Below are 27,788 nucleotides of genomic sequence, written 5' to 3' on the forward strand. Positions count from 1 at the left end.
CATTGTCTTTTGTCTGTTTTGTAAATTGGTTAATTTTCTTCTCTCTTCATCTCATCTTTCTCTAACACATACAAAGACTGATTCTTCCATTTTGATTGCTTATTTATTTTTATTTTTTTGAGAAAGCATTTGAATTATTGGTTGGGCACTTAAATAAATAGTGTTCTATAAGAAATACCCCCTTGGTCTTCTCTTTTCGGTCTATTTGCTGCCACTTTTTAGTATAAATGAAATGCCAGTTTGTGAATTTGTTAAAATACAGATATTTTTAATAAAGTTAATGATTTGCAAAATTGCCAGTTCTACGGTTTAGAAAAAAAAAAAAAAAAAAACTAGAATACAGTAATGATCCTGAAAAATTACGGTACACCGCTGGAAACCCTGCTGCCAGTATATTACTGTTAATTTACAAAAAAAGCTGTAATTCAGAAAACTGTAAAATAGCGGTACACAGCTGGAAACCCTGCTGCCAGTATATTACCATTAATTTACAGAAAAGCTGTAATTCTGGAAACTGTAAAATTACAGTACACTGCTGGAAACCCTGCTGCCAGTATACTACCGTTAATTTACAGGACAATTTTTTACAGTGTTCCTATTAAAATAAAGTAAATATATACAGTCATCTTCTAGAAAAACAGACCAAAAATACTGAACTCATCCTGCATATCCAATAAAATTGTTCTATTATGGGTCATGTATCATACATTCAGTTCTTCCTATTAAAATAAAGTAAATATACACCGTGATGATCTAGAAAAACAGACCAAAAATACTGACAACTCATTCTATAAAGCATTTTATTGGATCTGCAGGATGAGTTGGTCTGTTTGCTGAAAACACCTGCCAAGACTTGCAATAGGATGTAACAAATCCTGGTTCATGGCTATGCCATTGATTTAAAGGTAACTGGCTGTTTAAACAAATGGGTTATTTCCTCTTGTTGAAATGGGAAATATATCAGGGGTGGGCAATTCTGACCCTTGAGATCCACTTTCCTGCAATGTTTAGCTCCAACCCTCAACAACAAACAAATGCATTCATCAAACATTTTCATGTGGTTTTTAACAATCATGCAAATTTATTTTATACAGAATTTTTCATTGGACTTGACATTTTTACCTAACAATCCATATCTGATTATGAAAATTTGGTAAAGGTGTATTAATAGTGCTATGATATAAGATCCTACATATCAGTACATTCAATTACACACTGAATGGTTATATCAGATTAAGACTTGTAGCCTAAGGCTTCCTTTGTTGAAGAATAAATCGTTATAGTGATTTAGGGGATATTACTGAATGTTTTCTTGTCATTAGAGATGAATTGCCAAATATGTGTAATAAAGTAGATACTGTACTCCATAACAGAGGTGTTTATTTTGAATAAGAGTTTGAAAAATATTTTTCTACAAAATTATTGTACAGCATTTCTATTGGCTAGAGTGGAACATATGCAAAACAAAGATACAAAATGGTTAAAAAGTTATATTCAAATTTATAAAATTGCATTTTGATTATCAGATGATTATGGCTGCTATTGTGCTAGTATTCAGCATAAGTGAATCGAGAAGTGCATTCTATATTGCTCCATATTGTGGCATCATTTCAGCTTCTGTTTCGAGTTTTCTCCGTTGAGAGAGGCTGAAAGGCCATTAAAATGACTGTTTTTAAGATCTCCAACCTCAGCAATTCTGTCACCCTCCAGCTTCCTCTTTCTGTATGTCTGCAGAGAAAAGCCATTTATTGTGTAAATTTCTAAGACTGGAAGCATGACAACACACACACACACTGCACTAAAGCTGGGCTCACACTACAGGAGATATAGGCCGATTTATCCCCAATTTTCCCCTCCTGAGAAATGGAGAACAACTATTTGAGGATCTCAATCGGTTCCTATGTTTGGCATGGATTGTCTCGTAATGTCGGGTGTTTGCAGATCAAATCTTCCACCTCCCAATATGCTCTCACACAAATAGTGGCTGACCCGATTAATATCAAACATGTCATTACTTTCATAATAGCCAATATTCAACTGCAAAACAAGCTGCTGTACGGGTCCACTGGATAGAGGAGATAGAGAAACTGCTTGTGGAAGTTTTTGTAAAAGCTGCTTACACTCTGGCTAACATATGTAACCATTGCTGAAATGTCATTGATGATCTGCTGCATGAGATCATGTGAGGATCTCGGGCATGAAAATCTTTATAAAATCTTAGTGCGTGATGCACCATGATTTTCAGATCTTGTAGTGTGTGCGTTTAATATTTGAGGAAATTAAATTGTCAAGATTTTCCTCGTGTGTGTGCTACAACCAGATTTAATAATCGTATAGGATTTTAAAACTCCTGTAGTCTGAACCCTGCTTAAAGCATGATCCTAACCATCAATAGGCAGCATTTTAGTCAGAGTAAATTGAAAAATTACTGAAATAACCAGTGTCAAACTTAAGAGGCACCCTAAAGTCATGGTCCAATTTTCAGTTAAATATGCAGCAGAATTGCCAAGTCACCTTTACTATCAAATTTATCAGAAGCCCAAGGGTCAAAATTCCTTTGGTCAGGCTTGGTCTGATAAGAATTTTGACTTTAATATGATAGAAAGGGGTTGCCATGATTTAGCCAAGATGTTCCTGGATCAACATCTTTTGATGATCCTGGATCACCATTCATGTCCAAAAATCTAGACTTAATCCAATCCCTACCCCTAAACATAATTTATTCCTAAAATCAGTGGGAGATGATAGCTGATTAACGAGTGTAGAAGCACCTTACCCTGATTGTAAGCCTTAAACAGATATGTTCTGAAAAGTTATATCTCTATTCTGATTGGCTGATTGGAATGTTGTTCCAGGATCAACAAGGATGTTGATCCAGAAACATGTTGTACTTGGTGAAATAACGCCTCACCGAACGGGTGGGCACTATCTTGCTGTGTTTAGCTCTTACCCTAATCACATACATCGGTCTTTTATTATCAAGTAATCCTGAATGGCCTACTTTGGTTAAATTTTAATGTTGGATTATGCCTGTTGCACACTGAGGCGCTGCGTAGGATTTAAATCAAACTTCGCTTATGAATACATACATGAAAACACGTGCAAATACACCTATAAATTACTCCCATATACATGCATACTACTGGATGTTCAAAAATAAATATATGAAATACACATGAACACTAATATGAAATCAATACCAATACATATGTTTGCAATGTATGCATATACACTTGTGAATAACTTGCGTATACATATAAACTTGATGGGCATACACCTACAAACACTCGCGTGTATGTATAAGCTCGATCCATGCATGTACACCTACACACACTCGCGCATACATATAAACTCGCTGCATACAAACACACCTGCACATACTCGCATATACATATAAACTTGATCCGTGCATATATAACTATTAAACACTCGCACATAAATATAACTCGATGCGTATGGAAGCCTATGGGTATCAATATTCAATTTGGGATGCAGGCCCGTCATCTAGGGGGGGCATCGGGGGGCAGTGCCCCCCCCCCCCAAATGACTTTTTGTGCCCCCCTAAACATAACGCACAGAACAATTAACCAAATTTGCATTAAACGTTTGATATTGCATGTTATTGATTTAGATCATTGTGATAATGACGTTGTTTCAGCAGAACTTGGCTCAGAGGAACAGTAATCACTACAACGGTAACACTAGAAATGCATAACACATTACCTCCAGAAATGATTCAGACAATTCATTATTCAACGCATTATTACACAGAACATAATTTTAAATATAATTATATTCATAAATGACTGTTAAAACATCCCAAAACAGCACCCAAACCTTGCAAATACCTACCTCATTAATTATTCAAATACAACAGCCAATGGCAAGTCTCCAGCAGCAGACCTTTCAATATGTTATTTTTGTGTTAGTAGTTTAATTCAAATTACAATATGCAGTTTGTGTGTAAGTATATGTATATATAAATCGTTAACAGCAACTTTATCTCGCTCTTATTCTAATTTATGTGCGGTGCTTAAAGCTTTGAATTTCTATGAGCATTCTTTTCTATAACTTGTTGCGGAAGTTCGGCATACTCTTTTAAAACTGTCTTTAACGAGTTCGGGACCCCATTTTTGTTGTTTTTTTGTTACTTTCTACGCCTGAGTTAAGTAGCTCGGTTGCTAAAAACATGGAGGAAGATATGGATACAGCTTCTTTTGAGGCTTCTGCAAACAGCGATACTCTAAAGGTACATAATTATGCAAGACGCTTGGAAAATACATTTGGGAGCTCTCCGGACACTCCTAGTAAGTCCCCTGCTCAGAAGAAATCTCGAAGGAACACCCCCGACACAATATCTAACTCTGTGCTGCTAACGGCAATCGAAAAGGTCAGCAAGTTACAAGAAGAGTCGTTGGTAAAACTGCAGTCCGTCGAGACCTCGGTGAAGGAAAACACCTCTTCAATCTGCAAGCTTACCTGCTCGCTTGAAGCCATGAATAAACAGGTGGATGACGTGACGGAGAAGGTGCTTTGTCTGCAATCAAAGGTGGAGATCCTCGAAAAAGAGAACAAGTCTCTCAAAAGAGAAATGCAGCGGATTGGATTGCTACAAACGCAGATGGAACCTCCGTGTAGCTGGGATACCTGAACGTGAAGGGGAAAACGTAAGCATGGTTATCATTGAGCTTTTCAGGAACCTCTCTCCACACTCCGCGGAGAAACTACAGGACATGGTTGACATCGCACATAGACTTGGCCCCAAGTCTGGAAACTCCATCCCACGGCGTATCATCGTCCAGTTTTTATCCCGCACTTGCCGTGATGCAATATGGGCAGAAGCCAAATGATCTGAGCTGCTGAAACAGAAGAAAATTCGGATCCTGGAAGATCTCACTCAGGAAGACAAAGAGGCTAGAAACAAACTCTGGCCACTCGTTGAAAAGGCAAGAAAGGAAGGAAAGAAAGCTGGGTTTAATGGGCCAGTTGCTTTCTTTAACGGGAAGAGAATTTCTGTGTATGATATATAGTATACCTCTTACACTTTGATTTTTCAAAACCCGATTACAATTTATTTATTTTTATAAATATATATAATATATCTATATATATTTGTATTAACCTTTTTTATTATTATTATTATTTCATTTTTATTGTATTTTTTTTTTTTTTTTTTTTTCTTTCGGGGTCCACAACAGAGTGTGTTGACCTTCCCAAACTTTATTGGGAATTCGAGCTTTATGCTCTGCATATCTTCTAAGAAGTACTTTATTTGTCGTATCTGTTTGTAACAGTTCCATTTACTCCGAGTTGAGTTCCACTACTATTTTTAGTTCGTATTTCTCTTGTTTTTCTTTGAATGTTCAGGGGCTACGTGACTTAAATAAACGAAAAGCTTTATTTTTGTTTTGTAAATCCATGAAAAGGGATGTTTATTTTTTGCAAGAGACACACTCTTGTGTGAATGATGAAAAGTTCTGGCATACCCAGTGGGGAAGCTCTATATCTTTGTCATAACTCTAGTTCGTCAGGTGGGGTCGCTATTCTATCTGATTATGGATTTCAGGGAAAAATTGTAGAAACTCTTTCTTCAGGGATAGGAAGATGGATTATCTCAGTTGTTTTCTTGAATAACAATCTCTTTATAATGGCTAACTTATATGGGTTCAACAATTCTTCAAACAACAAAACTCTTCTTGATATTATAATCTTTAATGTAAATAATCTGAAACTTAAGTATCCCTCTGCCTTTACATTAATTGGTGGTGATTTCAATGAAGCACCAGACTTGGTTGCTGACAGATTTCCATCTAGGTCTGTGTCTAACAGTGTTAACCCCTTAATATGAAAGTTATGTAGATGTCTGAACCTGATTGATGCACATAGATATTTAAACCCCGATAGCCCCATGTTCACTTGGTTTAAATCTGATCTTTCTCAAAAGTCTCGTATAAACCTGTGGCTAATATCTGACTCTTTAATTTCATATTTGACATCAGCAGAAATCTCACCCTCACCTCTAACAGATCATGCAGCAATTGATATTACTTTTTCTGATGATGAATCTAAGCAAAGAAGAAAAGTTAGCCCTGGTTACTGGAAGTTAAATTGTTCTTTTTTACTGTCTGAATCATATTGTCAGCAAATTAGGGAAATTGCAGAGAGTGTGAAGTCTCAGGCTAATATCTCGGCCACATCTAAATGGGAGCAATTTAAATATGAATGCAGAAAATTCTCCGTAAAATTTGGAAAAAATAGAGCATCTGTTAAAAATAAAGAAGTTACAGATTTAATTAGAAAGATGAGCCAAATTTTAATGAATCCCATCCAGGGAGAAGATGTCAAGCAATCTCTTTATACTTTACAAAGCAGGCTGGATGATTTATTTTTAGAGAAAGCAAGAGGCACTTTCATTAGATCGAGAGCTAAATGGCTCGAGTTTGGGGAAAAAAACTCTGCTTACTTTTTCAACCTAGAGAAAAAACGTGGAAGTAATAAGAGGATCTCCTCTCTAAATATTAATAATTCACTATCTAATGACCCCTCCATGATCTCGTCTCATGTTTCTAATTATCATCAAAATTTATACACTTCTTCATTCGATCTTGTTGCTTCATCTTTATTTTTCCAAAAGGTTCATTCTGTGATTCCTAAAATTAATGACCACAATAAAGAACTTTGTGAGGAACCCTTTACTATAGATGATCTTTATAACATAGTAAAAAGAATGCCACACAATAAATCTCCAGGGCCAGATGGGCTCCCATTTGAATTTTTTAAAGTCTTTTGGGACTCTATTACGTGTCTTCTTTACGAAGCCCTTATTGAGTGTATAAACAATGGTGAATTGGCAGAATCAATGAAACAAGGTCTCATTTGTCTTATACCTAAGCCTAATAAGGATCCCAATATTTTGGATAATTGGCGCCCGATCACCCTTTTGAACTCTGATTATAAATTATTAGCTTCTGTATATGCTGAAAAGCTAAAGTCTTGCTTAGCAGACATCATTTCTAACACTCAGTCTGGTTTTCTAAAAGGTAGACACATCTCTAACAATATCAGATTAATTATAGATATTTTAGATTATTCCGAATCTATAAATAAAGATGCATTCATTTTGTTTATTAACTTTTATAAAGCATTCAATACTGTTGAGCATTCCTTTATTTTTGAAGCCCTTCATCAGTTTGGTTTTGGTAGATCCTTTATTAACGCGATTCGTACTCTATATAACGGTATTAATAGCTGTGTCTCCTTAGCTTCCGGCACTTCTCCCCGGTTTTCGGTGGGTCAAGGTATTCGCCAGGGATGCCCCATCTCTCCTTTTCTTTTTCTATTAGCCGCCGAGCTGTTAAGTTTGCATATAAAACACTACAATATTGAAGGTATAAATATTGAAGGGAATACATTGATAATTTGTCAGTTCGCTGATGACGCTTGTCTTTTTCTTAATAATGATTCACAAGTTTCTGTTGCCTTCAATTAATTTATTCTTTTCTCCAAAGCTTCAGGATTAGTAGTAAATCCCCCAAAAAAGTGAAATTTTATATATTCACGACTGTTATGATCCAGATGGGGATCGAACTCCGGTATGTGGTGTGTATAACCTTGGCACTAACCACTGCTCCACTGAAGCAGGTCTAACCCAGATGCAGAGGAAATAACCAAGAGGCTCAGAGTCTGACTCCTAAAGTTCTATACTCAAAACAAAAAAACTCTGTCCTTAAATGTCAGGCAAGAGAGAAGTCCAAAGCAACACTCAACAGAAGACAACTAAATTCTCTAACCAAAAATCCTTGGCAGCATCACAGTCAAAAAGACTTTAGGACTGAACAAGAACAATAGTCAGTGAGGCATTTAAATAGGGTGTGCAATTAGCAAAGAATCAATACAGGTGTGCTACAAGTCTCTAATAAAGAGGTGATCTGGGGTTGAAAGTACGCCATCCAGTGGTGAAACCAGGGAAACTCAGGCAGAACATTACAGAATCCCCTCTTTTTGGAACGGCTCCTGACGTTCCCAACAGCTGGGGTCGGGTGGAGCCGAATGAAGTCCTTAATAAGACTCTTGTCCAGTATGTGGCGAGCAGGGACCCAAGACCGCTCCTCTGGCCCAAATCCCTCCCAGTCCACAAGGTACTGACGTCTTCCACGAACCAGCCGAGAGTCCAGTAGCCGCCGGACAGTGTATGCCGGCTGGTCATCGATGATGCGTGGTGCTGGGGGTGGCCTGGTGGCAGGAAACAGAGGGCTCTATTTAACATGCTTTAAACGTGAAACATGAAAGGTGGGATGAACACGTAAGGACTTGGGTAGCAGAAGCCGGTATGAAACAGGATTTACTTTCCTTATAACCTTGAATGGTCCTATGAACCTTGGAGCCAATTTTTTTGACTCAACTTTGAGGGGAAGGTCCTTGCTTGAAAGCCAGACTTTCTGCCCTGGACGCAGAGTTGGTGCTGGTCTGCGCCGACGGTTGGCCCGTTGCTGTTGTAGCTGTGAAGCCTTAAGAAGCGCAGCCCGGGCCCTCCTCCATACCCTGAGACAGCGTTGAAACAGATGTTGGGCAGCTGGGACTCCCACCTCAGACTCCTGCTCAGAAAACAGAGGAGGTTGAAACCCATATTGACACTCAAAAGGTGACATACCCGTTGAGGAATGGCGAAGAGTATTGTGTGCGAATTCCGCCCAAATTAGGTGTTTACTCCAGGACGCTGGGTTGGATGAGACCAGGCATCTCAAAGTTGTCTCAATCTGTTGATTAGTTCGTTCCGTCTGTCCATTAGACTGGGGATGAAACCCTGATGATAGACTGGCTGTAGCTCCAATCAGCTGGCAGAAGGCCTTCCAGAACCTGGAAGCAAACTGGGGACCACGGTCTGACACAACATCTTGGGGAAAACCATGCAACCTAAACACATGCTGCAAAACAATCTCAGCAGTTTGTGGAGCCGAAGGAAGTTTTGGGAGTGGTACAAGGTGGCAAGCCTTTGAAAATCTATCCACCACTACCAGGATCACTTTGTTACCTTGTGAAGGTGGTAGGTCCGTTACAATGACCATAGAAATATGTGACCATGGCCGAGCAGGAACAGGGAGGGGTAGCAGGAGACCATGTGGGCGGGATCTGGAATCCTTATGCTGAGCACAAACTGAGCAGGCAGCCACATAGGCTCTGATGTCTTCAGCCACCCTAGGACACCAGAAACGTCTGCCAATGAATTCTAGGGTCCTACTAGATCCTGGGTGGCATGTAATTGATGAGGAATGTCCCCACTGCAAAACATCAGACCGCACTGCTTTAGGTACAAAGAGACGGCCTGGAGGTCCATTACCTGGGTCAGCCTCCTGCTGCTGTGCCTCTCTGACGATGGACTCTATTCCCCATCTGACTGGTGCCACAATCTTGGAGGGGGGGGATGATCCTTACTGGGCTTGAGGTCATGTTGGGTGGGTCAAACTGCCTAGAAAGAGCATAAGGCTTTTGATTCTTTGATCCTGGTCGATAGGAGAGAACAAAATCAAATCGGTTAAAGAATAAAGCCCATCGGGCCTGGCGAGAGTTAAGTCTCTTGGCTTCTTGGATATAGGCTAGATTCTTGTGATCGGTCCATACTACAAAGGAGTGTTTGGCTCCCTCCAACCAGTGCCTCCATTCCTCCAATGCTAGTTTGACCGCTAACAACTCCCTGTTACTATATCATAATTTCTTTCCGCAGATGAGAGCTTGTGTGAAAAGAAAGCACATGGATGTAACCTGCTGTCTTTTATGGCTCGCTGGGAAAGTACAGCTCCTACTCCTACCTCTGAAGCATCCACCTCCACTATGAAGGGTAACTCAGGGTCTGGAATAGTAAGCATGGGTGCTGAGGTGAATCTGTCTTTCAGTTTGCAGAAAGCCTTTTCAGCCTCATCTGTCCACTGGAAACCCTTAACACTCTTCCTAGTTAGAGCCGTAAGTGGAGCAGCTATCGCACTGAAATTTCTAATGAACTTTCGATAGAAATTGGAAAAGCCAAGAAAACGTTGTACCTGCTTGGCGGAGGTGGGCTGAGGCCAATCTCTAACTGCTTGGGTCTTTGCAGGGTCCATCTGGATCTGTCCTTTAGACACAATGAAACCCAAAAAGGAAACCTTTTGAACATGAAACTCACTCTTCTCCAGTTTGACAAAGAGATGGTTTCTCAGGAGTTGCTGGAGGACCAGGCGAACATGCTGCACGTGTTCCTGGGGGTTCTTGGAAAAGATAAGAATGTCATCCAAGTATACAAATACAAATCTGTTTAGCATGTCTCTTAGCACATCATTAATCAAAGTCTGAAATACCGCAGGAGCATTTACCAAACCAAAAGGCATAACTTGATACTCATAATGGCCAGTGGATGTATTAAAAGCAGTCTTCCATTCATCACCAGTACGGATGCGGACCAGATGATATGCGTTGCAAAGGTCCAGTTTAGTAAATATAGTAGCCCCCTGGAGTAACTCAAAGGCAGTAGACATTAATGGAAGAGGATAGCGGTTCTTTATGGTAATCTTATGAAGGCCCCTGTAATCTATACAAGGTCGGAGCCCACCATCCTTCTTAGCAACAAAAAAGAAACCAGCTCCAGCTGGTGATGTTGAGGAGCGAATAAAGCCAGATGCCAGAGACGCCTGTATGTAATCCTCCATGGCCTTCCTCTCTGGTGCCGAAAGGGAAAACAATCTCCCTCTTGGTGGGCACGTACCAGGCAACAAGTCGATGGAACAATCGTACGGTCTGTGCGGTGGCAAAGACAAAGCCTTCTCTTTACTGAATACCTCTAACAGGTCTGCATAGTCTAGGGGAACACATGAAAACTCTGGAGAAGTCCTTGGTAACTGTAGAGCAGTCATTAACCAGCTGGGGGTAGCCTGAAGTAACTCGGGAGAAACAGATATTCCAAGAGATGAGGCAGAGAGACACTTATCACAGTCAGACCCATTTGAGAATGTTACTGGAGGGCCAGTCTATCTGGGGATTATGAAGGACCAGCCAAGGGAACCCCAGAATTAAAGGGAATTCTGGTGACTTGATTACATAAAACTGTATAGTTTCTAGGTGACCCCCAATCCGGAGATATAAAGGAATAGAGCGCAGACTCACCTGTCCAGACCCCAGAGGCCTCCCATCTAGTGCAGTGATAGTCAGGGGGTCATCAAGGTTGGTGAGAGGTACTTTAAGACGTCTGGCGACTTCCAAATCCATAAAGTTACCAGCTGCCCCAGAGTCTATGAATGCCTTTAGAGGATGTGACTGATCTTTCCATAAAAGATGAGTATTCACGAGAGCCCCAGAAGAAATTGAGTGGGGAGAGGTTGCTTCTCTCGTCACAGTCCTCCCTTCCCTGGACAAGAGTTGGCTTTTCCCGAAAGAATTGGGCAGGAAGCTCGAAAGTGGCCAGACTCACCACAATACAGGCAGCACCTCTCTTTCATCCTGCGGTCCCGCTCGGAACGGGTGAGCCGTGACCGGCCCAGCTGCATTGGTTCCTCAGTGCATGTTACATACGTGGCAGGGAGGTCAGGAGACATGAGGGGTGCCAAGGATCTTTGACTGGGGACATTTCTAGAAGTTTCAGTGCGCTCTCTACGCCCCTCTCTAAGGCGATTGTCTAGTCTAATGGCCATATCAATCAGGGATTCTAGGTCTGTCACAGGGTCCCGGGCTGCCAGTTCGTCCTTAATATCATCAGCCAGCACCCAAGTGAATGCCACAGTTAGTGCCTCTTGGTTCCAGCCACTCTCCATAGCTAGAGTTCGAAATTCCACAGCTAGTTCAGCAACACTTTGAGAACCCTGGGTCAACTGAAGTAGGCGGCTAGCAGCCTCACGTCCACACACAGGATGATCAAACACTCGCCTCATCTCCTCCATAAAGCGCCTGTAATCTGAACAAACTACTGGTTGTGGAGACTGCTCCCACAAGGCAGTTGCCCAGGCAAGGGCTTTCCCAGATAAAAGAGTAATAATATAAGCCACTTTACTACGTGCTGTTGGGAATCTATTTGGCTGCAATTCAAAGTTCAAGGAGCACTGGGTGAGGAAGCCCTTACATCTGCCGGGGCTTCCATTATACCTTTCAGGATGAGGAAGGTGGACATCTGAACCTTGCACTGCAGTGATAGGAGGTGCTGGTGGGACCTGGGGTTGAGACTCAGCCTCCTGCTGTTGGTTTGAAAGAGACTGAAGATGTTGTAGGATCTCTGTGATCGCCTGACCCAGTTTTGAAACCGCCACCTCTTGTTGTGCAAGTACTTGTTCGTGTCGTTCCATGGTGGCTGCCTGGCTTGAAACAGCAGCAAGGATTCAAGGCTCTGCATTTGATAAAGGTTGGTTCTCCTCTGCTGGGCTCGTATCAATTGTTCAGTCCTACTGTTATGATCCAGATGGGGATCGAACTCAAGGTATGTGGTGTGTATAACCTTGGCACTAACCACTGCTCCACTGAAGCAGGTCTAACCCAGATGCAGAGGAAATAACCAAGAGGCTCAGAGTCTGACTCCTAAAGTTCTTTACTCAAAACAAAAAAAAACTCTGTCCTTAAATGTCAGACAAGAGAGAAGTTCAAAGCAACACTCAACAGAAGACAGCTAAATTCTCTAACCGAAAATCCTTGGCAGCATCACAGTCAAAAAGACTTTAGGACTGAACAAGAACAATAGTCAGTGAGGCATTTAAATAGGGTGTGCAATTAGCAAAGAATCAATACAGGTGTGCTACAAGTCTCTAATAAAGAGGTGATCTGGGGTTGAAAGTACGCCATCCAGTGGTGAAACCAGGGAAACTCAGGCAGAACATTACACACGATTCCAATAAAAATTCTGTTCATGGTATTCTTGTAAAGCGTCATGTAAAATATCTAGGGGTTGATATCTGCAAATCTGATTCAGAGCGTCTCCATCACAACTTTCAGCCAAGGATCACAACTTTCATCCTTTCCTGACTAAGGCTGAGGGCATTTCACGCCTAGTTTATCCTGCTTTTTCCCTTTATGTTGATCAAAAAACAGTTAAAATGATTAACTCTCTGCTATTCCGTTTTATTTGGAAAAATAAGACCGAATATGTTCAAAGGAATCTATAATAAGAAACTATAAGGAGGGTGGTCTTAATGCTTTAGATTTTAATATAATTAACCAGACTTTCAAAATTAATTGGATCAAGAATTGTTTGTCTAATAACGAGTTACCCTGGTTTTGGATCCGTAATCTAGTCTTCAAACTTTTATCTTTTTTGTTTCTGATTTGTTTAATGCTGATGGGGACCTTCTTTCCTTTCCGGACTTTGTGTCTTTCAAAGGTGCAACAATCTCACTAAGAGATTTTAATAAGGTGACTAAAAGTATACCTGTCAGTTTAAAAACTTTGTTTAAAGCGCATTTATGTTATGGCTCTGTAAACAACTATTTTCCTACACTTGCAGTTAATGGTGTTTATTTATTTGATAAAAAATGCAATAGAATAGAGAATAGAATAGAATAGAATAGAATAGCCTTTTATTGTCATTGCACTGTGAAGGTACAACGAAACTAGGGCTGCTCCCTCACCCATCAAGATACATAAAAACAACATACATAAAACTATGGCAGACAAACAAACAATATTCACTCATAAATGTAATAATTTAATATAAACAGTAATAAATATGTGCAAAATAGTATAAAAAGTATATATATATATACACCTATGTCTTCCTAACATTTTTCATATACATAGCAGCTAATAAAAATCTTTGATTATTTATAGTTATTTTAAAAACAAGAGAATGCAAAAGTACTTGACTTATTGCCTTGGGGCGATTAAGAATTAATTTCCTTTAAGAGTTTGTGTGTGTAAAACCATGAGTATTTGCAGTTCGTATAGCCCAGGGGAAAAAACTGTTTGTCATCCTACTAGAATGTGATTTGGTTGACCTGTACCGTCTCCCTGAGGGCAGCAGATCAAACAAGCGGTAGGCAGGGTGTGAGAAATCAGTAGTGATGGCTTTGGTTCTTCTGAGACAGCAGGATGTGGATATGTTTTCCAGGCTGGGCAGAGGACAGCCAATTATCTTCTGGGCAGTGTTAATGACCCTCTGCACTGCTTTTCTATCCTCATCGGTTGAGCCTGCATACCAAACGCTTAAACAATATGTGAATATGCTCACCACAGAGGAGTTATAGAAAGCCAGCAGCAGCTTTGTGTCCATATTGTTCTTTCTGAGGACAGGTAAGAAGTGTAGCCGCTGCTGGGCCTTCTTAACCAGGGCCCTGATGTTGTGGGTCCACGAGTAGTCAGAAGAGATGTAGGTGCCCAGAAACTTAAAGTTGGTGACAATTTCCACCTGGGCTCCATTTATGAGGAGGGGGGTTTAATCCTGTCTGTGCTTCCTGAAGTCCAGAATTAACTTTTGTTTTTGAAATATTTAAAGTCAGGTTATTTTCTGAGCACCAGCGCGGTAAAACCTTCACCTCTGCCCTATAAGCTGACTCATCCCCATTAAAAATACATCCAACCACTGTGGTGTCATCAGCATATTTTATAATATGGTTAGTTGGATAAATTGGAGAGCAATCATAGGTGTACAGTCCATACAGCAGTGGGCTCAAAACGCAGCCTTGAGGAGAGCCAGTACTCAGCGTTAGTGTGGAGGATTGATGTGGGCCTAATCTCACGGATTGTGGACGGCTCGTTAGAAAGTTTTTAATCCAGTTACAGGTGGAGAGGGGGATCTGCAGCTGTAACAGTTTACTGTGAAGAATGTCCGGAATAATTGTGTTAAAAGCTGAGCAATAGTCCACGAAGAGCATCCTTACATAGCTGTTCTTGTTCTCCAGATGGCTCAGCGCTGTATGAAGTGTAAGGGCTATAGCATCCTCTGTGGACCTGTTTGCCCGATAGGCAAACTGGTAGGGGTCGAAGAAAGGGGGTAGGCAGTCTCTAATGTGCTGGGAGACTGATCACTCCAGGCACTTCATAATTACAGACGTCAGAGCGATGGGTCTATAGTCATTTAAGGTGTCTATGGCTGTTTTTTTGGGAATGGGAATAATAATGGAGGCCTTCAGACATGTGGGAATAGTGGCATGTGTCAGGGAGAGATTGAAAAGTTTTGTGAGGATCCCTGCCAGCTGGTCTGCACATGCTTTAACCACCGCTCCTGGGATGCCATCTGGACCAGCAGCTTTTCTCTCAGGTACTTCCTAACCTCATGCTCCTGAAGAGAGAGAGATGAACTGCTGGAGCCGGGTGGGAGGGGCAGTGACTGCCGATGTATGGTATTGGTCTCAAACCGGGCAAAGAAGCTGTTTAGCTCCCCCACCAGGATGCTGCTGCTGGAGGATGTAGAGGGGGGGTGGCCTTTATAGTTGGTTAAGGCCTGTATACCCCTCCACATCTGTCGCGGGTTATTATCAGTCAGATGACCCTCTACTTGCCCCTTATAAGAATCCTTGGCCTGCTTAATACCCCTCCTCAGGTCCGCCCTGGCAGTGCTGTATAGAGCTCTGTCTCCTGTCTTGAAGGCCAGGTTACGGGCTCTGATCAGAGTCTGGACTTCACTTGTCATCCAGGGCTTCCTGTTTGGGAAGATCCGTATAGGTCTTTCCTCTGTGACGTTTCCAATACAACACTTGATGTAAAAGAGGACAGACTCAGTGTGTGTGTCCAGGTTCTGATCTTCAAAAATACTCCATTCTGTGCATGCGAAGCAGTCTTGCAGCTGAATGAGTGCCTTTTCGGGCCAGGCTGTGATGGTCTGTATGGCTGGTTTTGTTTGTCTCCTGAGGGGGGTGTAGGCTGGGGAGAGAAGCAGAGAGAGGTGGTCTGACTGTCCGAGGTGGGGGAGGGGAGATGCTCTGTAGGCATTTTTAATGTTGGAGTAAACATGATCTAAGATGTTTTCTCCCCTAGTAGCACACTTGACATGCTGATAAAATTTGGGGAGAACAGTCTTAAGGCGAGCTTTATTAAAGTCCCCTGCAATGATATGAACGCCGTGCGGATGAGCCATCTGTTGTTTATTTACCATAAGCTGAAGCTGACCAAGTGCCATGGTAACGTTAGCATTTGGGTGGATGTAAACAACAGTCACAATGACTACTGTTAGCTCCAGTGGCAGATAGAAGGGTCGGCACTGAACACAAATGGCCTCTAGGTCCGGTGAGCAATAGGTGTCAATTACTCTGCTGTCTGTACACCAATTTTGAAGTACATAAACACAGAGACCACCTCCTCTGTTCTTACCGGAGGCTTTGGTCCGGTCATGCCGATGGATGGTACGGCCTGTTAATTCCACTGCAGCATCGGGGATTTGCGGGTGTAGCCAAGTTTCGCTAAAAATCAACAGACAGCACTCACGTATGATGTGATTATAGGCGATCATTGACTGCAGCTCGTCCATCTTATTCGCCAGGGATCTAGAGTTTGCAAGGAAGATAGAAGGTAGCGGAGGTCGGTGCGGCTGTTTCCTTAGCCGGGCTAGCAGGCCTGCTCGGCATCTGCGTTTCTGCTTTCTCTCCTTGCGCCGCCTCCGGCGCCTCCCAGACCCGACAACAATCCACACGGCGCCCAGGGATCTCGCTATCTCCAGCGGAATGTTTTGAGTCCGTGAAAAGGAAGTTGTAATATCCATTTTCGCTGCAAATCCGATGTTTATCAATGTTTGACGATCGTAGGTTGTCTTGCTTATGCATGGGTGTATAAAAACAAAACAAAACACACATAAAATACATAAAAAAGTGCAGGGTAACTGGGAGCCTCGAGCCGCTGCGTCAGTGCGCGCCGCCATCTTAGTATATACATCTATACTAATAATAATATACATTTTTTATTAGAAATGCTCTTTCTTCAACTCCAGTATGCCCATCTAAAGCACAATCTAAATGGAGGATCTGTTATCCGAACTCTGATTTAAAAAAAACTTGTGGACCTTTTCTCACAAATTATTTATCCCCAGTAAAATTAAAGAACTCCATTTCAAAATTGCTCATAGATACTACCCTTGTAATTTATTTTTGAGCAGATTTTCTGAGAATATATCTTCAATGTGTTCTTTTTGTAATTCTGATGAAGAATCTATTTTACATCTGTTTTATCATTGCCCATTCTCAAAATCCTTTTGGTCTGAAGTTACCATGTTAATTTTTTCATGCTGTAACAAAATGATAGAATTAACAGAATCTATTATTTTTGTGTCAGATTTTCACTCCAAGGACATTAATCTGGAGCATATTGTTTTATTGCTTTGTCTTCTGGGTAAATTTCACCTACATAAAGCCAGAGCCATCCATTGCAAACCTAACTTTAGAATGTTTTCATCTGATATAAAGTCCCTTTTTACTTCCTTTAAGAATATGTCAAATCCGTTGAACTCAAAGGCTTCAAAAACTTGTAACATTATTGAGTCTATTTTAAGCTGTCTTTAAATTATCCTTTCTTTCCTTTACAATTTTTTTTTATTTTTATTTTTTTTATCTTTAATATGTCTTGTAAATTTGTGTCTCTAACAGAACCTCTTGTGATGATGTCCGTTTGCCCCCTGTTGCTTCAAATATGTTGTTGTTCTTTCAACTGCAATTAAATAAAAAAAATAATAAATAAATAAAAACCTGTCATGTATCCCGTTTTGGCCGGGAAAGTCACGTATTTTACCCTTCTTTCCCACCGTCCTCCCATATTAGTATTTTCCCGTAAATCTCCCGTATTTTAATTTTAATTTTATTTAATTTTAACCTGCATTATTAATAAAATAATAATAAAAAAACATTCCCAATTTGAGCTCCTGTTAATCTTGAGTACCTATAGAGTAGTACTGCATCCTTCATATCTCCAAAAAGTCTTTAGTTTTGTTATATTTATAAGAGAAAAATAGTCTGTGCCGATTTTTTTCAGAAAAACATGAGCGGCTGTAGGCGTGACGTGTGGGCGGAGCTAAAGAATCACGAGCGCGAGTAGGCTTTTGCGTTTTCCTTCGCACTCGCTCTGAGCGGGGCTCGAACCCCGGTCTCCTCTAACAAGGAGGCTAAAGGGCTACAGCCACTAGCGTCTGTTGCTAGTGCATCTCTTGAGATCGGGGAGGTTTACCTGCACAGCCACTACTCGCTGGCCTCCGTTACACTTGGAAAATGGCTAAGTTCCACTTTATGTCGTCTTTTTTTTCTTTAAAGGTGCACAAGATGTTTACTTGATGTGCTTACGTGCCGATAGCCAAGTTAACAACACAGAGATATTTGAAGCAGTTTTACTCACCGCCTGTGGTTCCAACACACGATCGTGACCCTTTTTCGTTGGGAATGCATTATCCTTAAGAAATAAACTATATGCAAATCCGGCGTCAAACTGGGCCTTGTTTGTAAAACAAGCATCTTCGAAATGCAGGGAATAAACAAAAACACTTGCACAACTCCGTCGATGCTCTTTAAAAATAAACTCCGTCCACTGGTCCCTTGATTTTTTTTTTTTTTTTTTTTTTTTTTTTTTGGTAATCTGTGCAGGGTTGTCTTGCCCTCCCAACCAAAAACACACTTCTTTTGTGACATTTCGCGACGCTCTCGTTCTGGTCAGTGAATGTCTCGTCTCTGCTCTACATAAGCGTGCACTCTTCCGGGAGAAGTGGCCTTAGGACCCATATAAGGAAATTCCGCTCCATCTAACGTCACACAGACCCATACAAAAAAAAACTTTCCGAAACTTGTGACAAACCGGAAGGACTCCTTCCGGTTTGTCACAAGTTTCGGAAAGTTTTTTTTTTCAAACGTACAACTTAATTTTTGAAACTTTGTCCATGTTTAGCATGGGAATCCAACTCTTTAACAGTGTAAAAATACTCTGTATGCATGAAATAGCATTTCACCCCCCCCCCCCCCTTTAAAGTATTTTTAGGCTGCATTAATTAGGTGAACCGGGAACACTTGCCATAACACCCTATGTACTTGCTACATTATTAGAAGAATGGCATCTACGCTAATATTTGTCTGTTTCTCTCTTATTCCGAGGTCACCGTAGCCACCAGATCCAGTATGTATCCAGATCAGAGGGTCACTGCAGTCAGCCGGATCCAGTACGTATCCAGACCAGATGGTGGATCAGCACCTAGAAAGGACCTCTACTACCCTGAAAGACAGCAGAGACCAGGACAACTAGAGCTCCAGATACAGATCCCCTGTAATGACATTGTCTCAGAGGACCACCAGGACAAGACCACAGGAAACAGATGATTCTTCTGCACAATCTGACTTTGCTGCAGCCTGGAATTGAACTACTGGTTTCATCTGGTCAGAGGAGAACTGGCCTCCCAACTGAGCTTGGTTTCTCCCAAGGTTTTTTTCTCCATTCTGTCACCTATGGAGTTTCGGTTCCTTGCCGCTGTTGCCTTTGGCTTGCTTTGTTGGGGTCACTTCATCTACAGCGACTAGATCGCAAATAAATGCACATACACTATTTAAACTGAACAAAGATGACATCACTGAATTCAATGATGAACTGCCTTTAACTGTCATTTTGCATTATTGACACACTCTTTTCCGAATTAATGTTGTTCAGTTGCTTTGACACAATGTATTTTGTTTTAAGCGCTATATAAATTAAGGTGACTTGACTTGACTTGCCTTAACTCATTCATAAAATGTCCAAACTACCCCCAAACTTCACATGTTTGATAAGACTCCTGACCTGACCAAATCTACATCCCCATATTCAGTTATAGCCATAGCTCCACCTGCCAGCAACAGGAAGTATCATGTTTTACTTCAAATATTTGGAAAGAGTCAAGGCCTGAATAAATCTAAAGGCCAGTATTCAGATATAATCATAGCGCCACCTCTTGGTAATAGGACACATCATGCTTTATACTAATTCATACATACCATGTTAAATCTTCACCAAATTTCACGTGTTTGATAAAAGTGCTGGACTGAAGAAATCTACATGCCAAAATACAGTTATAGTCATAGTGCCACCAGCTGGCAGCAAGAACATTGGCACATATAAATGTTTTGATATATTCCTCTATATTTATGACTTTAAATGCATAGTTCTTGCAGTTCACTGTTTTACTAAAGCCACCAGCTGGCGGTGAGCCGAGTGCAAGGGCCCGTTCATTGCCGTTTACAGCTTTAATTCTTGTTCGTTTTTTTTTTCTTCTTACAATCACTGTGGGACTAAAGTTTGTATTTGGCAAGACAAGCATTCACATTTGTCTTTATTTTAAGCACCCTGTTCGGATCAATCTATCAAATGCTTGTGGGACACCGTCTTGAATGAACTAACATAATTCTGGAAAATTCCTACTTCTCTGTGCTTCCTGCTTATCTAAAGGATGATTTTGTTTTTAGCTCCTCCTGTCGTTTTAAAGAATACCTCAATGGCGAATACATTAAGTATAAATGCCTTCTTAATTCCTGCATGTGCACACACAGTCAGCAGCTGTTTGCAAAGCAGAGCCAAAGCGTTTAAAGTATAAATCCTGCTTAATGCGCCGCAGACGTATGCAGTGATGAAACTGGCCTTAGAGTCAGAGCTAAACTCTCCAGGACATTTTGACCTTGAGAGCCAGAACAGCCGAACCTTTTTCTCTTAGGTGGCATCATTCTCAAGTTTATATTTACTAAAGAATAGGTCAATTTATTTATTTTTATTAGTAGAAGTTCTGAGTAGTACCTGCATGTAGAAGTTGACAAACAGGGCAACAAGTGTGAACATGTAGAAGGTTTGAAATTTCAGACAGCCCAGAGGGAAACCACAAGGAACGACCCATGCACTTATCGTGTGTGTTATAGTTAATAAAAACTGAACCTGAGACAAAGAGGAGAACATTATTGGGAGACAATCTTCTAACATATGTAATACAATGAAAATAACAGAACATGATATAAATTAGCATGAAAATGTGAAGGGAAATTTAAATGTAAGAGCAAAGTATAATTGGATGGAAAGGTTGCACACTGACCAGCTGAGCCTGTGTGAGGTAGCGTTTCCACCACAGATATTTGTGCATGGATGGAATGGTTGACAAACCATAGTAAGAATACATGAGGATATGGATGAAACTGTTTAGCGTTGGCCCAAAGAAACCTAGAAAAAGATGTTGCATTATACATTTTGAACTGAATGATAACCTATATATATAAACTTATTACAGAACTTTCAAGTTATGCATGGGTACGCAACATACCGTGGGTACGGAAAGTATTCAAGATTATTATTTTATGCTATTGTTAAAACAAAGCAAAATCTAAGCTCATTTTTTAAATCTAATTTTTTTGAAATGTCAATAATATATCTTAAAACTGTGACCTTTCCTTTATGTAACTTTGTCCTTCATTCTCACTTACTCTGTCCGCAGGGTATCCAGTTGAGGACACACCACCAGATATTAAACATAGAGGCATGATGATACACATGTAGGAAACTGATCTGGTTGTTTTTCTTCCTCAGCACAATGAAGATGGTGTCCAGAAATTCAATCAGCTTGGAGAAGTAGTACCACCACAGCACTTTCGCTACCTATCAGTGTAAAATGTGACATTTTCAGTGCAAGTTAAATGCAGTTCTTTACAGGATAATATGACAATGACTTATTTACACAGAGCAGATGATCTTGTTGTTTTTTGACATATGCCTTGAATGTTATTAATGCAATAAGTATAGGTAGATATATTAAAATAAATAATGCAAAGTGCTGTTTTTCTTACTCTGATATCTGCTTCACCAGCTTCATGCAGACCCTGACACTGAAGACGATAACCTGCAGACCAGACTGATGATATCAACTACCAAACACACGAAACACAACATTAGGTAAGAAAAGCGGATACCAACAGATTAGGCACCTAATTTGCTACTATGAGAAAGATACATACATGTAAACATACTGTATGCTCACTTACCTCAACCAGCATGTATAAAGACAAAATAGTAAGAGAGAAGTTGTACAGCAGTAAAATGTGTTTCAGTGAGTATGCTGGTCTGTTTCTCATATATTTTGTTCCCAGGTAGATTGTTAGGAGGTAGGTGATGGTGAGCAAGAATGTTGGTGTGTAGGAATCCAGTAGGAGCCATCCTCTCATACGAGCATCTGACAGCAAACACAGATATCATCAAACTGTTTACAGCATCTTTATTATAAATTGTAGAAGTTACTTAATCTTGTTAGAAAAAATGACTGTTTTTTTTTCTTGGTGACATGCCATATCATTATGCAGAACATCATTATTACTATAAAAGTACATTACTGTGTAGCCATAACTATATGATTTTGAAAGCCAAAAAGCTATTTCTTTATAGGCTGACTGAACATTATATTTTGTAATCAAAAGTAAGCCTAATGTGGCAAGAAAAACAGCTATGGCAGAAGATGGACCAAATAGTTTAAACTATCTTCTTTTAATAAAGAAATAAAGAAATAATTACTAGCAAACACACATATCGAGGGATGAGAACTAGAAGGGTGTGAAAAAAAAGTGACCATAGTTTGATCTGACTGTGTACTAATTTCAGTCTTTAATAATAAAAATGTGTACTCACATGGATGACATTATACTTATTTAACACTATTTTAACATTTATTCAGAGAGAGAAAAAAAAAAAAACTACAAATTTTTGATAAAAAAAAAAAAAAAAAACAACCAACCAAAAAGTCACATGCACCTTTCTGGCACCAATGTATCATTGTATTTCATATATAAAAACATGAACCTATCTGATGACAATATGCAAAAAGTATTACATTAATAAGTTTAAAAGATTTAACAATCTATTTTGATGAATTAAAATGTCACATAAAAATTCCTTACATCAAACTGAGTGTGATTAATTTGACTAAAATAGTAATCCTAGCCACTTAACAATTTGGCCAAGTGAGCGATTTAAAAGCCTTTACACATGCCTTCCCTAGTGGAAAAAAAAACACTTGCATACATACTAAAATCTATTTGAAATACATTTATTTAAAAGTTTAAGAATATGACAAATTCACATATTTATATACTTAAAATACAATAAATAAAAATACAGTTGTACTTTTAGTAAACGGGTCAAATTAAAGTCTGTTAAATTGGAACAACTAATTTTGTACTTAATGTACTCAAATTGTGAGGAAGTCCAAATAAAGATATACTGAAATATATTTTAAATTATTCTCTTTTTTTTTTCTTAGATGATCACAAACTATAAAGCCTACTTATATCATATTGACATTTAGGGTCTATAGAAAACTATTATTAAAACAATCTTATTCCTCTTCTTCTTCTGAGATAAAAAATTTTCTGACTGTATCTCCTCCCAGGGTTTTAATGTTAAAAGAACTGAACTTAGCAGATACCTGGACCATAATGTGTAGTTTTTTGCTATATCTTTTCAAACTGATCAGACTTAAAGGGGTCATTGGATGCCCATTTCCCACAAGTTTATATAATTATTTTGGGCAGGGGTTCTCAAGCCTCTCTATGAATTACCTCCAGCACTGCATGTTTTGTATGTCTCCTTATATCTGACACACCCATTTCAACTCTTGCAGTCTCAACTAATGAGCTGATGAGTTGAATCTGGTGTGATAATTGAGGGAAACACAAAATGTGCAGGGCAGGGGCTACTCCAGGACAGGTTTGAGAACCACTGCTAAAGGATCTTAATGAAAAGTCTGTAACATAGTTCAGTTGAAATTTCTCAATGGTAGTGTAAAACAACACCCTTTTTTTACCATCAAAAACAGCCCTTTTTAGAGCAAGTAGTTTTTTAGCATTTTCCTTTGAATGCAAATGAGCTCTGCTTACCTTGCCGCTTCGTTTTAGCTGCATTCATCCTGAAACTTGCTAATTAGCACATTATTAGGAAAGGCGATTTACAAAGATTCATTAAAAAAACCTTATACTCCTTCTATTGGTGAAGCTGGATCTCGAATGATTTGCACAAACAGACACATTTAGGTAGATTGGGGGCGCATTCCCTTCAAAAACAAATGTAATCCATTGTGTCTTCAACATGTCAGATGTCAGGACTAAATGACAACTGCTACACTCAAAAAAAAAAAAAATGCTGGGTTATTTTTTCAACCCAAATGCTGGGTTTAGACCGCTGTGTAGGACTTTGGGTTGTTTTAACCCAAGTTTGGGTTGAAAATTGGTCGCGATTTTAACCCAGGGGGGCTGGGTTGAGAATGCGGACGTGAAGGAGACCACGCACGTCACGTTAAGATCGTACGTCTCCAGTGCGAACAGCCGGCATTTTCTCAGCGTAGAAAAATGAGAAGCAAGTGAAAGACATTATGGTAAGTTAAAGATTCAAAACTTAAAGTTATAGTTTATTGTTTACCCGGTTGTATGAAAGGCGGAAGGTTTTATGAAAGGCGGAAACAAAGGAGCTTAACGTTATATTTTAAAAAAACAGACGCGGTTTTTGCCTCAGACCGGGAGGTCTTAACGGCCTCATTTAACATTACTGAACGGAAGAGGTACTTTTAATATAACGTCTGTGAATGTCTTATGTCATATTTACGTAAGATTTTACATGATCTACACTTTTTGAAGTGTTAATAGACTGTTATGGTTATGGTTACACTTATGTTAATTTGTTGTCTTATTTTTCGCGGTTAAAATGAATGTACGTTAGTCTACTAAAGGAAACGGCATTGTGTGGTAAAGACTAGCATAATTATTTTGAGGCTGTTGAAGTGGTAATCGTCAAAAGTATGTTTTGCATGTAATATTTCAGACTTGTCGAGGTCGTGTCTTCACTGTGTCTGCACTGAGAGTTAAAGACACAGAAGCTGTTTGTGTGAGAGTCACACACTGTCTGAGGAGGAGGCAGTGTTCTCAACTTCTTCTGAAGAGAGGGACAGACGGTTTAAGGTGCGTAAAATGAATTCCATCAAGATATCTTTATTTTTACTAAGACTAAAATAATGTTTATTTTTGTAGATGCTGAAATCCAGAGACAAGAAAACTTTATTCTTATTAGACTGATGTAAGTTATTTTTTTTTGAAAATTAATGTTTCAGTTGTGTCCTTGCCTGTTTAATTCACATTTTGATGCAACAACAGTGTGATTATATGTTCATATTTTATTGAAACCATTGATGTCCCTCTTTGCAGAACTCAAACTAACTTTGGAGTTAAGGGAACAGAAGTCTGCTTGTGTGAGGAGGAGGTTTTCTCAGCTTCTTTGGAAGAGAGGGAAAGATCGTTTAAGCCAAGTAAACTTCATAAATTCATGTTATCAGTTGTGGTTGTTGTTGTTTTTTTACTAAGAGTAAATTAATATTTGTTTGTTTTGTTTTTGTAGATGTTAAAAGCCAGAGACATGGGAGAATCATTCTTTTGAGATTGAATGCAAGTTATTTTTAGAAAATAAATGTTTCTGTTGTCTCCTGCCGGTTTACTTCACATTGTGATGAAACAACAGTATTATTACGTGCTCATTTAATTAAAACCATTGATGTCTGTGTTTTTCATTGCAGAACTCAAACCAACTTTGGAGTTGTCTGATTTGGAGAGTCATCATTCTTGGTCTTCCTTCTTAAAGGTAAAGTTCACACAAAAAATAAATTAATTGCCCTCATGTCATTCCAAACCTATAAGACTTTTGTCAAGTCAAGTCACCTTTATTTATATAGCGCTTTAAACAAAATACATTGCGTCAAAGCAACTGAACAACATTCATTAGTAAAACAGTGTGTTAATAATGCAAAATGATAGTTAAAGGCAGTTCATCATTGAATTCAGTGATGTCATCTCTGTTCAGTTAAATATTGTCTGTACATTTATTTGCAATCAAGTCAACGATATCGCTGTAGATGAAGTGACCCCAACTAAGCAAGCCAGAGGCAACAGCAGCAAGGAACCGAAACTCCATCGGTGACAGAATGGAGAAAAAAACCTTGGGAGAAACCAGGCTCAGTTGGGGGGCCAGTTCTCCTCTGACCAGATGAAACAAGTAGTTTAATTCCAGGTTGCAGCAAAGTCAGATTGTGTAGAAGAATCATCTGTTTCCTATAGTCTTGTCCTGGTGGTCCTCTGAGACCAGGTCTTTACAGGGGATCTGTATCTGGGGCTCTAGTTGTCCTGGTCTCCGCTGCTTTTCAGGGCAGTAGAGGTCCTTTCTAGGTGCTGATCCACCATCTGGTCTGGATACGTACTGGATCTGGGTGACTGCAGTGACCCTCTGATCTGGATACAGACTGGATCTGGTGGCTACGGTGACCTCGGAATAAGAGAGAAACAGACAAATATTAGCGTAGATGCCATTCTTCTAATGATGTAGCAAGTACATAGGGTGTTATGGGAAGTGTTTCGGGTGCCGGTTTACCTAATTAATGCAGCCTAAAATTCCTTTAACGGATTTGGATATTAAAAACATATTAGTATGTTATGTGTATGCCAGGTTAAAGAGATTGGTCTTTAATCTAGATTTAAACTGCAAGAGTGTGTCTGCCTCCCGAACAATGTTAGGTAGGTTATTCCACAGTTTAGGCGACAAATAGGAAAAGGATCTGCCACCCGCAGTTGATTTTGATATTCTAGGTATTATCAAATTGCCTGAGTTTTATAACGTAGGGGACGTAGAGGATTATAATGTGAAAGGAGCTCATTCAAATACTGAGGTGCTAAACCATTCAGGGCTTTATAAGTAATAAGCAATATTTTAAAATTTATATGATGTTTGATAGGGAGCCTGTGCAGTGTTGACAGGACCAGGCTAATATGGTCATACTTCCTGGTTTTAGTAAGAACTCTTGCTGCTGCATTTTGGACTAGCTGTAGTTTGTTTACTAAGCGTGCAGAACAACCACCCAATAAAGCATTACAATAATCTAACCTTGAGGTCATAAATGCATGGATTAGCATTTCTCCATTTGACATTGATAGCATAGGCCATAATTTAGATATATTGCAATCAAATAGCACACCTAGGTTCCTAACTGATGACGAAGAATTGACAGAGCAGCCATCAAGTCATAGACAGTGTTCTAGGTTATTACAAGCAGAGTTTTTAGGTCCTATAATAAACACTTGTTTTTTCATAATTTAGCAGTAAGAAATTACTCGTCATCCAGTTTATTATATCGACTATGCATTCCATTATTTTTTCAAATTGGTGTGTTTCACCAGGCCGCGAAGAAATATAGAGCTGAGTATCATCAGCATAACAGTTACAGCTAACACCATGTTTCCTGATGATATCTCCCAAGGGTAACATATAAAACGTGAAGAGTAGCAGCCCTAGTACTGAGCCTTGAGGTACTCCATACTGCACTTGTAATCGATATGATACATCTTCATTCACTGCTACGAACTGATGGCGGTCATATGTATGTATGTATGGTGCCCTGAGGGGATTTATCATTAACATTTGTTTCTCTGGATAATGTTATATGAAGTTATACTTGAAGCCTGCCCTCTGAGAAATCCTGAAAATTTTGTCTGTCTTTACAGCACAAATGAATATATTTTGAATTTTCTCATGATTTTGTTAATCCGTTTATAGTCTAGATAATCAGTATTTTCAAGCCTCATAAACACAGAGTTATTGTAGAAGTAATTCATTCCGATATTTATATATGAATAATTCTTAAATTATATGATAGCAAACACGTATGTTCAAAATAAAATACTGGTCTCCCAGAATAGCAATGGAGGACACAAATTAAGAGAATATTAAAAATATTTATTTGTTTTCCAAAAATGACCTGAGTTTGTGTTGGTCTGGAAACAATGTGGGGAGTAAATTATGACCATTTTCATTATTTGGTGAACTAACCCTTTGAAGAGCAGCCCTCCATGTACATGAAC

At 39.5% G+C, this 27,788-nt stretch overlaps 1 protein-coding gene across 1 annotated transcript; it reads right to left on the minus strand.

Annotated features, from left to right (window-relative positions):
* Window positions 1–25,002, minus strand: LOC127946283 (elongation of very long chain fatty acids protein 2). Its single transcript, XM_052542751.1, has 6 exons — window positions 21,891–25,002; window positions 21,696–21,773; window positions 21,336–21,507; window positions 20,951–21,075; window positions 20,662–20,796; window positions 1–1,728 (listed from the first exon to the last, which is right to left on the minus strand). The coding sequence occupies exons 1-6, from the start codon at window positions 22,068–22,070 to the stop codon at window positions 1,606–1,608; spliced, it is 813 nt and encodes a 270-aa protein (XP_052398711.1). The 5' UTR covers window positions 22,071–25,002; the 3' UTR covers window positions 1–1,605.
* Window positions 25,003–27,788: the final 2,786 nt, after the last annotated feature.

This window comes from Carassius gibelio, chromosome A24 (assembly GCF_023724105.1).
Source record: "Carassius gibelio isolate Cgi1373 ecotype wild population from Czech Republic chromosome A24, carGib1.2-hapl.c, whole genome shotgun sequence".
NCBI classification, from domain to species: domain Eukaryota; kingdom Metazoa; phylum Chordata; class Actinopteri; order Cypriniformes; family Cyprinidae; genus Carassius; species Carassius gibelio.

What these genes read in the sequence shown, in the direction of transcription:
- LOC127946283 (XM_052542751.1), bottom strand. Translation starts at nt 22,070, where the DNA reads ATGAGAGGATGGCTCCTACTGGATTCCTACACACCAACATTCTTGCTC. An exon ending in CTTTATACATGCTGGTTGAG is followed by an intron (nt 21,774 to 21,890) that starts GTAAGTGAGCAT and finishes TGTGTTTGGTAG; the next exon opens with TTGATATCATCAGTCTGGTC. An exon ending in CTGGATACCCTGCGGACAGA is followed by an intron (nt 21,076 to 21,335) that starts GTAAGTGAGAAT and finishes ATCTTTTTCTAG; the next exon opens with GTTTCTTTGGGCCAACGCTA.